The sequence below is a fragment of the Chinchilla lanigera genome, unplaced genomic scaffold (assembly GCF_000276665.1).
Source record: "Chinchilla lanigera isolate Chin_1 unplaced genomic scaffold, ChiLan1.0 scaffold00105, whole genome shotgun sequence".
NCBI lineage: Eukaryota > Metazoa > Chordata > Mammalia > Rodentia > Chinchillidae > Chinchilla > Chinchilla lanigera.
The window spans coordinates 2510395-2527578 of NW_004955506.1; the positions used below are offsets into that span (position 1 = coordinate 2510395).

General features: G+C 45.2%; 1 protein-coding gene across 3 annotated transcripts in view; it reads right to left on the reverse strand.

Annotated features, from left to right (window-relative positions):
* Positions 1-17184, reverse strand: part of Rnf213 (ring finger protein 213) — a 100025-nt gene that overhangs the window by 12056 nt on the left and 70785 nt on the right. For 2 of the 3 annotated variants that reach the window (XM_013506013.1, XM_013506014.1), the window contains 15 exons: positions 14215-14315; positions 13925-14107; positions 13018-13187; positions 12830-12929; positions 10467-10578; positions 9574-9787; positions 9255-9445; positions 8313-8435; positions 7255-7365; positions 6437-6676; positions 5716-5797; positions 4435-4469; positions 2850-2944; positions 974-1133; positions 161-341 (listed from right to left, as the gene is read on the reverse strand). In XM_013506013.1, the coding sequence (XP_013361467.1) occupies positions 161-341; positions 974-1133; positions 2850-2944; positions 4435-4469; positions 5716-5797; positions 6437-6676; positions 7255-7365; positions 8313-8435; positions 9255-9445; positions 9574-9787; positions 10467-10578; positions 12830-12929; positions 13018-13187; positions 13925-14107; positions 14215-14315 (2098 nt within the window). Of the gene's footprint in view, positions 1-160; positions 342-973; positions 1134-2849; positions 2945-4434; positions 4470-5715; positions 5798-6436; positions 6677-6922; positions 7065-7210; positions 7366-8312; positions 8436-9254; positions 9446-9573; positions 9788-10466; positions 10579-12829; positions 12930-13017; positions 13188-13924; positions 14108-14214; positions 14316-17184 lie in introns of those variants that run through there. The other variant, XM_013506015.1, reaches the window with a different exon arrangement.

The window sequence follows — 17184 nt, forward strand, 5'->3', positions numbered from 1 at the left end:
AAGAGCAGAGCAGCCCCTTCCCACCCTTCAGCAAGAGAGTCCTTTTGGGTTCTCCATGCCCATTGATTTTGCTCACTCTAGGGTGATGGGAAGTGGCCCAGTTTCTTGACAACTGTGCCTCCAACTCCCATCCTGGCCTGCCCTCTCTCCCTTTCCTTACTCTGGCCAGAGATGGGGTGCTGCACTCTGAAAAGCCTGCGCAGAACAAGGTGGACCACGAGGCAGGTCTCATCAGCATTCTTCCCCAGCATCTTGGTTAACTGCTCCAGATCCCTCTGGATGTGCTGCTGCAGAAAAGCCTTTGGGTCTGCCACTGGAGGCTTAATGATGTTCCCCAGAACCTGTGGGACAACCAAACTCAGTGTCATATGTAGATCAGAAGTGAGCTCAGGAGAGGCCCTCACAAGTACACACCAACCCTGAATTGGAGCGCGGCTTCTAGGGTGAGGTCATGGAGTGATCCACTCATGACACAAACAGCAGCTGCTGCTGCTGGCTTTGCTCTTACCCAAGTTCCGTTCTCTGCTTAGCACTCCTGCTTCTTCCCCTATAGCCTCAAAGCTGTGGGAGACGTATGACCCTACCACCCTCCCCACACCTAGTGTGGACCAAGGATATGGTGCTGTGTCCTTGGTTTTATGATCTGTTCTCGACACCTGTATACATGCACTCAGGTGTCACACTGTATCTTATAAATACACACAATGGCCTGTATCACTTAAAAATGAAACTACATTTTAAAAATTAAAAAATAAAGTGGATTTTATGTAATCTGAAGAGGAAGTTCCACATTTCATCATATGCCACTGTGAAGAAAATTAGGAAATGGAAATACTGTAGTATTTATGGACTAGGTATCAATGACTTAGTCAAAATCTAGACAGTGGCTAGGACTCCTCAGACAAAAGAGATGAGGAAGTGCAGAAGGTTCTGCTTGCACAAAACCGAGTGCTGGGGCAGTGGTGAGTGGTACCTTGGGTTTTTGGGCAGCTCCCAGCAGCAGAGCCAAATGAGTAAGCAGCCGGAGGAGAATGAAGACAACTGGGGACAGCTCCCGGTCAGGTGCCACGGCCACCCCTCTGGGCTGTGGGTTGCCCAGCACATGGCCACTCTGAGTTCTGTCTCCATTTGGTCTGGAAAGGATGAGAGAAGATGCAATAAAGACTATGTCTCCAGTTCTGAAGAAAATAATGTAAAAAGCACTTCTTATTCTTTATATCTAGACCACCTGCCTAAGGGTCTTTTTTTTTCAGACTTACCTTTCTTTTTTTTTTTTTTTTTTTTTTGGTTTTTTTTTCTCCGGTACTGGGAACCGAACTCACGACCTTGCGCTTGCCAGGCAGGCGCTTTGCCGCTGAGCTAAATCCCCAGTCCCCCAGACTTACCTTTCTTACCCACAAAGGTCTCATTGTAAAGGGGCAACTGGTGGTGATCTCAGTGTGTCAGCTGAGGCCTGCACCTGTCTCAGGTCAGATAGAGTTTGGGACACGTACATCATGGGGGGAATGTCTACAAATTCATGTCATCTTCACAAGTGAAAATCCTGGACAAAAGGTCTGGCAAAAAAACTACTGTCTTTTCCTTTCTTTTGGCCAAGATAGCACTATCTAGTGACTGTACCACCATACCCAGGCAAAACTATACCATGTCCAGAAAGAAGATGCAGTATGATACATTCAGCTACAAAAATTTAGTGATCTGATGAAATCCTAATAGCTTATGGTGATAAAAGGCTAGATTTTTCTCTCTCTCTTTTTTTTTTTTTTTTTTTTTTTTTTTGTGGTACTGGGAATTGAATCCAGGGCCTTCACATGAACTACACAGCCAACCTTTTGAAAAAATTTAGATAGGAATTCCAAGGTCCTATGTTTCCCAGGCTGGAAACTGTGATCCTCCTGCCTTAGCCTCCCAGGGTGCTGCGATTACAAGCATGTGCCACCACACCCAGCACAAGCTAGGATATTTTGAGCTCTGATGATACCAGAGAAGTTGGATGTACAGTGACTACAAGTAGGTCCCACCAGCCATCTAAGGGGAGTGCTGGTACCACACCCACCTCAGGTGCAAGCAAGGCACTGTGAGGTCAGATTTTTGTCTAGATTCTAAAGGCTGGTACAGAGGGCTTTCCTATAAATAGGTTGTAGATTCAACCAACAACAAATCAGAAATATTTGAAAAAACTGCATCTGTACTAAACATGTAAAGGCTTTTTTCTCATCTGTATTCCCTAAACAATATAGCCAAGTAAGTATGTCTACAGCTTTTACATTTTGTTAGGGTTATAAGAAACTGGAGATGACTTGAAGTGCATGGGAAGACATGCATAGGGTATGCAAATATTATGGTATTTTATATAAGAAACATGATGTTTGGGTATCTGGGAGGGCAGTGTCCTGGAACCAAACCCCGTAGATACCGAGGCTATCTGCCAAGATTAATTATGTGTCCTTCAATATCCTCAAATTAAAAAACAAAAACAGGAGGATGCTAAGATAGTTTACAAATGAGGCACTCCAGAGAACCACTCCTGGGTTTTGGTCTTGCAGACTTAAATGTTAGTCTAAATGAGGTTACCTCTTTACGCCGTGTAAATTTCTACAAGCTCAACCCTTAGCCCATATGGAAGGCCTTCTTAGTAAGAATGAATGTGTCATCTGTTTTGTATTTAAGGCCAACGACAGATGAAACATCTTACTACTATCTGACTACAGGAACCTTGCCACTGAGACCCAACAGAACACAGGTGCAAATGTGTGACCCTGTACAGCTGGCATTGATTTCTCAGCTGGAACAGAAACAGCCCCAGAGCCCAAGGTTGTGATTCCTAGGAAGGAAATAAGCTTACGTACTGGATGACATGAAAGCCGGCTTCGGGTCTGTGATTGACGCCTCCAATTAGAGCGTGACAGTCCACACAGCGGGCCTGCTGCATTGGCATGCCGCACTACGGGGGGACAGCAGGACACGAGGTCAGTGTGGGAGCCACTACTCAGTGACGCCTGCCCTGGACGGCCTCTCCTGGGACATACGGACTTCAGGGGGTACAAGAGCCTTGGGGACAGGGTGGTCACTTACAGCAAACATGCTGATATGGACTTTTATTTTTTAAAACTTAAGCCTGACTAAGTTTTAATTGCAAAGAGAAGCATTCTACAGACAAATATATGATTCCACCTTCTTTACTCCTTGTCATCACTTTTTTCCATTCTTGTATGTATCATAATGCTTCATTATGTAACACCATGAATAACCGTACAAATAGCTTCTAAATGCGTATCTTTACATCTAATGGACTTTGTTATTAAAAAAACAAATAAAAACAATGAAACTCAACCACAAGATTTACTGCTACCAAAAGCCCATTTTTCAAAGTCCAATAGTGTCCTGCTGGGTACTGTGAACTTCCACCTACAACAGGCACAGTTTCCCAGACCATGGATTTAGAGCTAAGAATCAATCTATCTACCTACCAACCTAGCTTTCTTTTTTGGGGGTGAGTGGGTGGGACTACGGATTAAATCCAGGGCCTGTGCACTAAGCTATATACCCATCTCTTTTAAAAATTATTTTGAGACAGGGTATTTCTGAGATGCTAACTTGCTCAGACTGCACTTAAACATGTAATCCTCCTGCCTCAGCCTCCCAGAGTACTGGGGTTATGAGTAGGTGCCACCACGACTGGCTAAGAATCTATTTCTATTTCATTTCACAGTCAAGGAAGGAAATGAAGCTCAGAAAGACTAAGCATTTCTATCAAGATTTCCCTGCATCTCTCTGGCTTATCAAATGTTGGTTCCCTGTAGTAACCCATTGCTCAGCAAGCGTGGATGTGCCATAAGGAGGCCCCAGGAGATGCTCTAGAATTCAGAGATGAGACACAGTCTTCCAACCCTGCTCTCCCTCCACAAGTCTCTCTCTCTCTCAATCTGGTACCAGGCCACACCTTCTGCCTGGCTAGAGTCCAGCTGACAGGAGGCTATTCTATGCTACTGACGCCAGCCAGCAGCCCTCTGTGGCCCAGGGGACCTTTGGCAAGGTCTGGAGACACTTTTTGGTGGGGGGGGGGTACTGGGAATCGAACTCAGGACCTCGCACTTACCAGGCAGGCACTTATGCTATATCCCCACTGAGCTATATCCCTGACCCTGGAGACATTCCTGTGGTCCACTGCACGGAGGGGTTACTCTTGCCCTGGTGAGCTGAGTCAGGAGGGCTGCTAGGCACCCTACCATGCACAGTACCAGCAGTGCAGTGAAGACCCATATACTCAGCACCCAGGGAGAAATCCAGGGCTGAAACCTGGAGTACCACAGCTACATAGTGGCAGCACTGACACAGTTCCTAGGAAGCAGAGACCCTCACCTCCACACCCTTCTTGCCCCCAACCCTCAGGGACGCATTTTCTTCATCCGCCCATCTAATGCCAAGACTCACCTCTCCTACAGTGCATGGGTGACCATTGGGACAAGCTGTTGAGAGATAAGAGACACATGTTGGCTGGGAGCTTCCAACATGGGAAGGGAAAGCTAATGCTCTGCTCTCTGTTCCTGACCGAAGTATGATGAATAAGAGGCATTCTGAACACCTTAGCAGACTCTTGAACTATGCTGCCAGGTGAGTTACTGGCCATTTACCCCAGAGCTCAATAAATGTTAGAGAAGAATGTTTTAATCTAACTTTACAAATGCTAGGAGAAATCAGATTGCAGATTCATGTCAGGAGTCACTAGGTGACAGGGTAGACAGTATCGTCTATCCTGGAGCCCTTTGTATTTTTGAGACAGGGTCTTGCCAAGTTTGAGCCTGGGCTCAAACTTTCAATCTTTCTGCCTCAGCTTCCTGAGTAGCTAAGGTTACAGGTGTGTACCACTGTGTCTGACTATATTTTACCAGTTTCTTGGCTTTTCTTCTCTATGAACATGTTTTGTCATAACTTTTTTTATTTTAAAGAGAATAGTAAAAACAACAAAAAAAAGAACAATAGCAAAATACAAACAAAACAAAGCAAGGACATTAAAATGTCATAACTTTAAAAAGTAGTTCCAAAAGACTATTTTATATTTTACCCAATGCATCAACAAAATTCATATAAAGTCATGGGTTATATTATTCCATCTTCTAGCTCCTTCCTTCCTTTCCTCCCTTCCCTCCCCCGCCTCTCCTTCCCGCCCCTCCTTTTGTGATACCAGGGATTGAACCCAGCACCTCCACAATGAGCTATATCCATAGCCCTTTCTTATTTTTTGAGACAGGGTCTTGCTAAGTTGCCCAGGCTGGGCTCAAACTTGGAATCCTCCTGTATCAGCCTCTCAGAGTGCTGGGATTATAGGGATATGTCATCATGCCTGCCTCTAGCTTGACTTTGAAAGAGCTGCTTTTGGGTCAAAGCCTGTTGCACTGTGACTGGCCTTGGAGTGAACCTCAGAGTAGCTCCCAGTACCCCTCTTCAGCCTGCATATTCCAGAGAGGAGAAGGCCATGCCCAGGTTCCCTTCCCATGATGGAGAACTGGAAAGAGTTGAATTATCTACCCACCAGAGTACAGGGTCCTTCAAGCCAAGCATACTCTGCCAGCTGCCAAAGGCAGGAGGGGAAAAGTGACTGTGAACTCTCAGGCAGAACCACAGGGGAGCTCAGGCCCAATTCAAGTTCTAGTGTGGCTGCAAGCTGCTCTTCAAAGCTGCAAGGACAGTGCTCCACCTCGACCCCACACTTACTGTACCAGCGGAGAAGTTCCAGACCCCTCCAGTTCCGGGCCTGGGCCAGCAGGTCTTCAGGCATGGTTGGAAGATAAGCATTCTAGAAAACCAAAGGCAGAGGCCAGGTGAATGGGCATCCTGCCAGGCTGCTGGAGGCCAACAGATAGGAAGTACAACTCTTTTACTTTTTTAAATGTATTTTTTATTCGTGTGTTTGTGACACATACTAATTGCATTCATCTGGGGGAACTGGTATATTATACACATATCACACCTTAATCATCTTTCCTCCTCCTTCACCCCTCACACTGCTCTCTTCTTCTTCCCCCAGGTCCTCTTCCCACTCTGAGTTCACTTCCCGTTTCCTGCATCTCTCTCTTACTTTGTTCTTTAAATGACTGATACATGGGGTCTCTCAGGTTAGAGAGCTATGTGCTATTTAACATCGTGTGTCTGATTTCTCTTAGCATCATGGTCTCAAGGTGCATCCGTGAACTAACTTAACGTTTCTTCTCCACCTCCACCAAAGCGATTTACGTAGGATGCGTGGAGGGTACATGTGACAGAGAGCACAGAGCAGGCAAGTCTGCAGCACTACAGGCAAAGCAGCACAGAAAGGTAGAGAGAAACCAGAAGGCAAACAGATTCAACAGTCCCCAAGATACAGGCTTAGTCTTTACAGTGACAAAACACAGAATTTTTACCATGAAAAGCCGAAGCAGTCAGAGCCTGGTCTTACCTGCATGGTGGCCGGGGAGAAGGCCAAATTCCTTAGGGGCTTCAAGACGCTGTTCTGTCCACACAGAAGGACGGCTGCAGTGTGAATGGCCATTTCTGCCACTGTTCCTTCAAGGCTGCCAGCGCCAGGCCCCATGTGCAGCAGAGGCAGAGTATTGTCCACAAGGGGTGTGGCAAAGCATTGGGTCTCAGGAGAGAGGAGTTTGCTTTCCTCAATGAATTTATTCAGAGCTTCACATTGCTGGCAGGAAACATTTTCACATTAGGTTGTATCACAGAGGACTGGGAATTCCAGGCTTGTGCTCTGTGAGTCACTCATTTTTACACCAAATATGTAATAAATATCAAGATAAATATGCTTAAATTATCATCAATTGAGGAGAAAAATTTCAGAGAAGAATTTCTCATGTAGAGACACAGTAACTACATACCTAAGTCAAATTTTTCATAAGCTGTTTTGGTAAATATTATCTTACATTCTTGACTTTTGTTTCATGATGATTCTGTAAGCTTTGGGATAAATACAAAATAGGACTTCCATATAACAAGGTTGAAAACCTCTATCCTAGATAAAAAAACCAGGGGCATAATTTGTGTTTGTGACTTTCATTGTATTAAAAAAAAGTCTCGGGGCTGGGGATTTAGCTCAGCGGCAAAGCGCCTGCCTGGCAAGCGCAAGGTCATGAGTTCGGTTCCCGGTACCGGAGAAAAACCAAAAAAAAAAATAAAAATAAAAATAAATAAAAAAAAATAAAAAAAAATAAAAAAAAGTCTCTTCATATAAGGGTCCTCTCCTAAGCCCTGAAGACGGTCACTTACCTCTGGTTTAGGATGGAGGGCTGTACTGTGGAAGTGGAACAGAGCAGCTACCTCTCTGTACAGTGCCAGCAATAAGTAGACCGCTTGCTGGGGCCTTGGGCTACTGCAGGCCTGCAAAGAGATGGGTATCAAGTGAAAAATCAGTAGGGACAGGGTTCAGTTGGGTATGGTGATGCACACCTGCTAGTGCACACCTGCTGGTGATGGACACTACCACTCTGGGAGACCATGACAGGAGATCACAAGTTTGAACCCAGCCAGGGCAACTTAGTGACATCCTCTTTCAAAAAAGGGCTGGAGATGTAGCTCAGTGTGAAGAAGGCCCTGAGTTTAGTAGCCAGTACCAAAATAGTTACAAGCCTCTACCCAAGGGCCAGGACCCATGCGATTTGCATGTGAACAGAGACTCAGTCTTCAAACTACCAAGGGAGAGGGCACCTTTCCTAGGCCCCAGGGCCCTGGACCATGCGCCTCAGAGATCTTCACCTCGGCAAAGAACTCTGGGGCTGTGAGGTTCACCAAATATACTCAGTCCAAACTCAGCGCATGTTGACCAGACAGGTGAAGACAGAAAGAACAGGAATCAACATCTGTTCTCTTTCTGGCTGCTTCTCTGGTGTTGGAAACATTTCCTGCACAGGAATAGGCTATTCTATTTCCTCTTTCCCACCAATGCCAGGGGGAACAGGGACTCAAAGAAGAAGCAAGACTGTAACAATTTAAAAGCAAGCACTCTAAAAACCCTGCATCTTTATCAAAATAAACACACATAAAGCTATGAATTGTGATTGTATACAGGTACAGACTCAGTGAGCATCTTTCATATCAGAGGACCCTGGAGGAAATGAATTTTCAGGAGGAACTCAAAGGAAGTAACCAACCAGCCCAACACAGCTGTCCCTGCTCCCTGTTCCAGCCATTGGAATTCTTGATACACAGTGTCACTCTAGAGTCTGCTCACTGCTCCTGTGCATCACCCTGTACCACTGTGCATAATGCAGGCAAGAGACAGGCTCCAAGAGGGCCACCATCCTGGCGAGAGGACATGACCAGCCTACCATTAGAGCAGTCCCGATGCCTGGAGTCTTGCACTGGAGCATGGCATGGCCGACAGCATCACGAACGGCCTTGTATTCCTCACCGTATACCAGGTATCCATCCATCTGGCTTAGGTGCTCCTTCTGCAATCCCAGGAGGACAGGGGTTAGTTCAGAGGGGACAAGGCAATGACACTTTGTGAAGAACTGTTGATCACCATGGGTAATGATGCCCAGTAATCATCAGAGGTTTGGAGATGGTTGAGCTGGGAGTGCCTGGGTGCCCCATGCACGACAGGCCAGGGCTCTCTGGGGGAAAGCAGTCTCTGCAATGGGTGAAGAGTCCAGGGAGGGGCCATGCTGATTTTCTAGCTGGTGGCTTTTTCTATTCACAGCACCACACCAAGCCCAGATGACACACAATGTGTCATTGTCACCTCTGAGCCGCAGTTGCTAACATAAAAATGCCAGAATTTCTAGTGCCATTTTGTAACCCCAGGGCTGTGTCAGTAAGGCCACTCTAATTGCTGAGTACCAGGAAAGGAAGCTGAAAGGGCCTAAAGCCAAACTTGGTGCAATCATGTGTCCTTCTCAGTCCTCCTGTCTCTGCCTGGCAGAGGTTACAATGACAACCCTGCAAGTTGAGCCACTGTCCATTTGCTCAAAGCAAAGGCTGTGCAAAGATTCTTTTACTGTGTCTAATATGATAAGGAGGATGCCTACGTAAACTCTGAAAGCAAGCAGCAAACCAGAAACACACATACTCATGTGTGCACACGTGCGCATGCCTCCCATGCCATATGGCAAGAGAGCTAAACCTCTGCTGGAGTACAGAGACAAAGATCAGACAGACACATGCCCATCTCCATTTTGGAATGGGGGGCAGCATGCAGGGGTGGCTGCACCAGGTCCAGCTTGGGTGTCCTGTAGGGTTCCCCATGTCTTAGGTGACCCACATCACACCTGCTCTGTGATGACTTCTTTGGGAAACACCCAGTGGCAGGGGTGGTCCTGCCTGGAGAAGCTCTGCACAAAATCCATCCCACGCTGGTTGGAGAGCTTTCTCACTAGGTACACACGGTACCAGTCGTTGCCGCTGCGGACACAGAACTGCTGCACCTTCTGCAGGTAGCGCTGCCGCTCCTCAGCCAGCTCTGAAAGATCAGGGCAAGAGTGATGTAGGGACCAATGGTGCAGAACACACCCAGAAAAAAGGTGCAGGGAAAACTAGGATCGCCTCTAGAACAGGCTTCCCATACTTTGAGCTAAATAATAGACGTGCCTGGATGTTCGGGTAACTCCGTGAGGAAGTCAGAAGCCCTGTCGAGACACAGGCGGATCCTGGCCAACTCCTGCAGGTACTCGATGGAGGCCACAGTGGCAGATTCCTGGCCATGTCTCGTACGGGAGCACAACTGGAGGAAATTGGCTTCCTCTCTCAGGTAGCTCAGCTCATTGTTCCTGGAGCAAGAACTGGTCTTCTCATGCATTGAATCCTAAGAAACAGAAAACAAGAAAGCAAAGGACACAATTCTTTCTAAGAGGTAAGCCTACTATCACACAGCAGGCTTCTACAGAGATAAAGGAAACAAACAATATCATAGATCTGAATGTAAATCTTTTTACTCATGGGAAACTAATATCCCTTTCTATTTTAGGGGAAAGAAAAAGAAACATTTTTGTATTGTCCAGTTTGTTTCATATGTAGTGTAAACATTTTGGGAATAAAATATGACAACAATAAGAAGTATTCATAATCTCAGCACCTGGTGATAACCTTTGTTGACTTCAGTGGTGCCTTCTCCTAGGCTGTGTGCACATGGATGGCTACATGCCCTTGCACCCCACAACAACCATGCAGCTTTTGAGAAGGGCATGGCTAAGAGGATGGTTGTGCAGATACCAGAGCACACTTACACAAAAGAAGATAGCTTCGGTGGCACTAGGTGCTATCATCTCACTGTCAATAGCAGGTGACCAGAATGTCATTAAGAAGCTCATGACTGCATATATAGTTGCTCAGAGCTAAGGAACTCCATCCCCCTACAAACAGAGCATCTGATCACTGTACTGACTAAAACAATATGCTGTTTTCCTTAAACAGTTTTTCATTGCACAGACTACACTGTTCAGATACTTTGCTCAAGGGACCCAGGGAAGTAACAGCCAGCTTACCTCTAGGCAGTTGATGAAGAGCATATATAGTTCAGTTTTGTCTTCTAAGATGAATGTTTTGCTCTCTAGCAGGGATAGGTAGTCCTGAATGTAATTCTTCACATCCTGAAAACTGTGGACAGAAAAAAATTATTATTCTCAGTTACATGGGATCTTGAGACTTATCTTACAAAAGAAAGCACCTATCTATCAATCTGTAGTCTATCCATCTGGGTATGTGTAAATGTATACTACATGTTGTGACTCATATCTAGATGTCCCCCCAAGCTTCATGTGCTAGGAGATGGGGCTTCTGGGAGTGACTGATCATGTGTGTGACACTGGATCAGGATACTGTAGCTGGGTGTGGTGGCTCATGCCTGTAATCCCAGCACTTGGGAGGCTGAGGCAGGAGGATCATTGCAAATTCGAATTTGAGGCCAGCCTGGGCTACAAAGTGAGCTCAAGGGCCAGCCTGAACTCATAGCGAGATGCTGTCTCCAAAAGACAGGAAAAAAAAAAAGAAGAATACGTGATACTGAATTAGTTTCTGATTGGTTTAGCATAGTTCTGGGTGTGGATGATGGATTTATCAAAGAGGAAAGACCCACTCTGGCTGTAGGTGGTACCAACCAATATGCTGATAGCATGGATGGAATAAAAAGGGAAAGAAGGAAGTCCTGCTGTTTTCTACCTACCACACCACAAGCTCTTTTTCTTTGCCATGCCAACCTCCTTTGATCCAGCAAACTATGAATCAAAACTTCTACACACTGTGAGGTAAAATAAACTTCTCCTCCTTTAACCTAGAGAGGTCCAGTATTTTGTCCCAGCAATGAAAGAATTTATATATATATATCACATTAACTTTATAAAAATATATTAGGACAATTACTACAGTGTGAAATTCCATATATTAGATAAGCTGTTCTCAAATGTTTTAGTCTCAAGATCCTTTCACATGCTTAGCAACTTTTTTTTTTTTTTAACAATTATTGATAACCACAGGAGATTTTGTCTGTATGGGTTGTATCTATCAATACTAATGGTATCAGAAATTAAAACTAAAAACTTCCAAAAATAATTAATGACTCATTAATGACAACAAGAATAAACCTGTTACTTATTCAAATAATCACATTTTTCGAAGTTTGTTTTGCAAATCTCTTTAATGACTGGCTTAACAGAGGTCATTTGATTTCCCATACCTACCTCTGACTCCAATCAGTTCTGTAAAAGTATATGAAGAAATTCTGACCTCACATATGATGTAGTTAGAAAAGGAGAAATATTGGCAGCTAACTGTGCATATCTTCTTTGATACATTACTGAGACTTGATAAGCAATTGTTTTTAAACATTGGTTGTGGAACCTGACACTGTTATTAGACCAGTTGTCATAGTAAATTATATTAAAGTCAGATGGTCAACATTACAATTGAAATGGACTTTTTTTTCCCCAGTGCCAGAGATTGAACCCAGGGCCTCACCATACACTAGACAAACCCTCTACCTTTGAGCCCCTGTATCTTTCTTTTGTGACATCAAGCACTGATCATTTGAAAAGTCCTGGTTTGCTGAGCTAGGCAAATCTTGCAATGCTGACACATTTTTATTCTACACATTGGAGACAAAAATACTTCACCCAAATGCATTGATATCACAACAAATCACCTCAAAAATCTAAGTATTAGAAAGCTAACTAACCAGCTCAACATAGAGTTTTCTAACACTTTAATTTTCACTTAAGAGCTTCACCCTGTGGCCTGAGAGTCACTCATTAGGCACAGGCTACTTGGCCTCATCTTTTTGTTTTTTAGATTTTTTAGCTGGCCTCATCTTGAGAGACTTTCTGAGATATATATTGTCCTTTGGTACTAAGCTAGGGTTTGCTGTGTGAATTTCCCGTTTCTGCAAACAATATGAAGTTGTATGGAGGGTCAAGATTTAGGAAGTGAAACCAACATGTTGGGAGACTCCGTGTGCACTGAGGCACGCAAACCACTCCTGCTACCATCTCCTCTGTGCTGAGAGGCCAATGCTCACCAGCCTGTGCTTTGGGAAAGCTACTGCGAATACCATTGTGTTGAAAAAGGCAAATATTGTTGAAAAAGGTAAATACTGTCCTGTCAGTGTTATTTCAAAAACAGTTCTGAGCTCAGTGACCCATCCCTTGGTCCCTAGGTGGCAAGCTGTTCTCTTGCTACACATGCACCTGTACCTCAGCCCAGCAACACAAGCCAGATTCCCTCACACCAAAGGGAGCATTTCCCCAACCACAACCCAGCTCTGTGTCCTGAGAGGGACATTTGGTGGCCTGGGCAAAGACCTGATGGCACAAATGAAGCTAAAGCTCTATAGAACCTTCCAGTGAACCGCACCTACCTGTACTTCAACAGCAGCTTTAGCACCACGGAGCGGATGACAGGGGTCTTATCCACAACGTCGTCAAATGGGGAAAGAGATTTTGTGTGTTCACGGCGCCCTGTGGCCAGAAAGTGGGAGCCACTGTTCAGTTACAGTACAAGGGGGAGAAAAACCGAGCTCTGGGCTACAAGAAGAAACCCACTCACTCTGTAGGGTGTCTCTCAGGATCTCTTTCTGTATGAAGAGCAAAGACAGCAGGCTGTCGATCACACTCTTCTGAGGAGGAGTATTGTCCTTGAAGCACATGGTGGAGACCAGGTCCACGAAGAAGCTGTTGCACATGCGCCGGAAGTGGGCATGCTTCCTCACGGCCTCTCTGGGAACAGAGGAGAGGCTCCGTCACAGGACCCCACATCTCTCCATGCAGAGTGGTCAGAGACTGGGACAACATTTCAGTTTTAAGTAAACAGGTGCTGGTAGCTCCATGTGCTGGTTGTCAAAATAACAACAGAGAGCATCTGCCTCATCTCTTCCTAGGAATGGCTAGGTCACTTGGCCCCGCCAGTGGTCCCCTTGTATGTCTAAAACATGTCAAAAGACCCTTCTGTTGGGAGGGAAAGGAAGGAAAAGCAATCACAGAGGAAGTAAGGCCCAGGGCTAGGATGCTTTCCCACTGTGAAGCCAGGTGAGAACTGGTGTCACCCTCAAGCCAGAGAACATGTATGGCCTTACCCAGCAGAAGGTCATACACTGGGGCTCTGCACAGAGATCTGTGGAGAGCACTTACTTCCCCGGCATGTGCGAGGCCCTGGGCCTAGCCCCAGTATGGAGGAGAAAAAGACCAGCTCTATGTAAATCCCATGGCTCTCTTTTCAAGGGCTTTAATTTATGACTTTCTGGTCATATGATCTTCCTGTCTCCATGTCGATATGTGTAGACATCTGGCAGAGTGATGAACTCAATGGCCCTGACATCTAGGAAACTATGTGGGTGCCAGTGGCTCTTCCAAAGCCCTCTGTAGGCAGGCTTGCTATCAAATGATGGTTAGTAGTGATTACATTTCTGAGTATTATATTTGAAAAAAGAGGAGAGCTTTCTAAGAGGGAGCTTTACCTGTGCTCTTGAGAAATAGTCAGAGAGAAGCTGTCTGGCAGGGCCGTTAAGCAGTAAGGACAGAGCATCTGCCCAGGGGCCAGCCAGGTTCGGAGGCAAGCCAGGCAGTACACATGGTCACAAGGCAGGCACACGGGGTCCTGTGTATCTCCCAGGCAGATGGGGCACGGGTGAATACCAAACCTGGAACAGGGAAGGCAATTAGTCTGGAGGCAGTGAAGCTGGCCATGAGTGACGCCCCCAGAAGCATAGTGTTCTAGCCTCCACAGGTCACAGGCCACAGATCTCACCTGGAAAAGGTATTGCTGGCTTGCTCTTTGCATTCACAAAGAGTGGTCATTACAGCTACAAAAGGCCTGTGAGTCTTGATGTCTGAGTTCTCCTGAAGACACTGGGGAGAAAGGTGGTGATGAAGAGGTGTGAGTGGCCGGGCAGAGTGGAGAAAGGGTGGTGGCCAGGTGAGGAGTGTGTCCCAGCAGCAGAGGAACAGGCTGGGGACACCTAGTTTGACAGGCTGGCCTTGAACTTGTAATCCTCCTGCCTCAGCTTCCTAAGTACTAAGATTATAGGTATATGCCACCATGCCCAGATAATTTTGCACACTTTATACAAATGCCACCTGTGATGATTTTTTTCTCTGCTCTTTTCTTTTTAGGTCCACCCCATCTTCATTATGAGATACTTCAAACTCTACATAATAATTTATTATGTAACAATAAAAATATTATAACCACCTTTGAATACACAAATAACCTTTAAGAAATATCAGCAATTTTGAAAAACAAAGAAAGAGAAAAAAGGAGAGTTTCTTCAGGATATATCTAGAAATGGAAACATCAGTTGGTAGGATGAATACATCTTCAACAATAGGAGTAAGTTTAATGATGTTTCTGGAGGTTTGTGGTTAGGCATGATGCTTGCATAGGTGTTTCATGTTAAGTATTCCACTGTGCGTGATAAGATTAAGCAAAAAGAGTTCCCTGTTCTTAGTTTGCCAAGAATATCTTTTCCAAATCTTGAAATGATTGTTTATAGAATTTACGTTTTAAATTACATGCCTGTTAACACATATAGATTTAAATATTTCAAGCCTTCCTTGAATTCCCAGGATCATGTTGTGTGGCCTTAATACCTGGTTAAATTCCATTTGTTTATTATCAACCCAATTCAAACAATTGGCAGAGAGTTTAGTTAGATATTGCTCCAAAGACAAGATATAAATGCTCCAAAAGCACATGAAAAGATGCTCAGTGTTATGGCTTGTATCTAGAGGTCCCACCAAAGCTTCATGTGTTCACAGGTAGAGTTTGGAGGTGGCTGGATCTAGGGTGTGTGATGCTAGGATTAAGGGTGTGTGTGGTACTAAATTAGCCCACTGATTGGAATTAGCATAGTTCTGGGTGTGGCCAAAAGAATTTACTAAAGACAGAACCCCCACATTCAGTGTGGGTGGCTTGGATGGAATATACAGGGACAGAAAGGAGGCTGGCTTGCTTTGCTGCTTGCTGCATCCTGCTTGCCCTGCCATGGACTGTTTCTCCTCTGTGATGCCCCTCTGCCATGCTGCCTTGTCTTGGAGCCTGCTGACCATGGCCTGAAACCTCTACAAACTATGAGCAAAAATAAACTTTTCTTCCTTTAGTTTTGGGTGTTGGATACTTTGTCTCAACAATGAGTAAAGTTACTAAGACACTCAGTATCCTTGGTCATTATGGAAATGCAAACCAAAACCATGGTGAACTACTCCTTTACACCCATTAGGATGGCTATAAAAAAATGGAACAAGTATTGGCCAGGATGTAAGGCAACTGGAATCTTGTGCACTGCTGGTAGAAATGTATAATGGAATTTGTTATGGCATGCCTGGATTCCCAGCTACGTAGGAGCCTGAGGCAGGAGGATTGCCAACTTTGAGGTATCCTGGGCAACTTAGTGAACCTTTATCTCAAAAAATAAAAAGGACCAAGCACGCAATTCAAGGAGAGGACCTGGGTTCAAACTCCAGTGCAGCAACAGGGGTGGGGCTGGGGAAGGAGATACTAAAATAAACATGGAAAACAGTGAAGTAGGCCCTCAAAGTTAAACACAGAATTATTGTAAGATGGAGCAACCTAAGTATCTGTCAACAGAGGAATGGATAACAAAGTGTGGCCCATCCATACGATATAATCTTATTCAACTTTGAAAAGGAAGGAAACTCTTGACACCTGTTACAGCAAAGATGAACCCTGAAAACATGATGTAAGTGAAATAAAACAGACACAAAAAGACAAATACTGTACAACTTGCTATGTCAGATCCCTCTGTAGTCAAACTCCTAGAGATAGAAATGTAGAATGGCAGTTGCCAAGGGCTGGGGAGGAAGGAATGAGAAGTTAGTGTTTAATGGGGACAGAGTTAAGTTTGGAAAGATGAAAAAGTTCTGGAGCTGGATGGTGGTGTGGTGATAGTACATTTCACGCTAGTATATTTTACAACATAAAAAAACATATTGCAGGGGCCTGGAGGTTGGGTGGTGGATTGTAAGGACACGGTTGTGACAGACAGGCCCTGGTGATCTGTGTCAAAATCAACTGTTGTGTGTGACACCCAGGAAAGCAGACCACACACCAGGGAATCTGTCTCTACCATCTCTACCATCTCTCTCCACTTCCCTAGCCTCAAACTTGTGATCCTCTTAGGTGTGCTCATGGGAAAGTTATGGGGTGAGGTCATGGGTGAGAGACGCAGAGTCTGTGCTACACTGCGTGGCATTGCTGGTGGACAGCTCGCTCACTCAGTTGGTGGTGTGGTAGGGCTCCTCCCTAAAAAATGTGGCAGAGCCTCCCGCCTTAGGGAATGTGAACCATCAAAAATGTAGACCTTCAAGGACTATGGACTTTCTTAGAGTAGACAAAGTTGATGTGGCACAATTAGCTCCTATGTGTTCATGCATAGCTCTAGTACAGTTATGTAACATAGGTTGTACCCAGCCTGGCTGCAGTTTCTTAGTGTGTTACCATAGAAGGGAGACAAAGACCCAAGAAGTCTATAAAGGGTAAGACCCCGCCATGCTGGACACTCAGCCTTTGGATACGAATCCGCTGGGCCCATTCTAGTACAAACAAAGCTACTTCCTGGAAAAAGCCTTGGTGTCCAGCCTCTCTGAGAGAATCCCACAACAGTGGCTTTTTGTACAAGACCACTGTGCTGCAGCATCTTTGGCTTTGTTAAAGTTGCCTGAAGGCAGAGGCATAATGGCTTCCTGCTCCTTTGGTTCC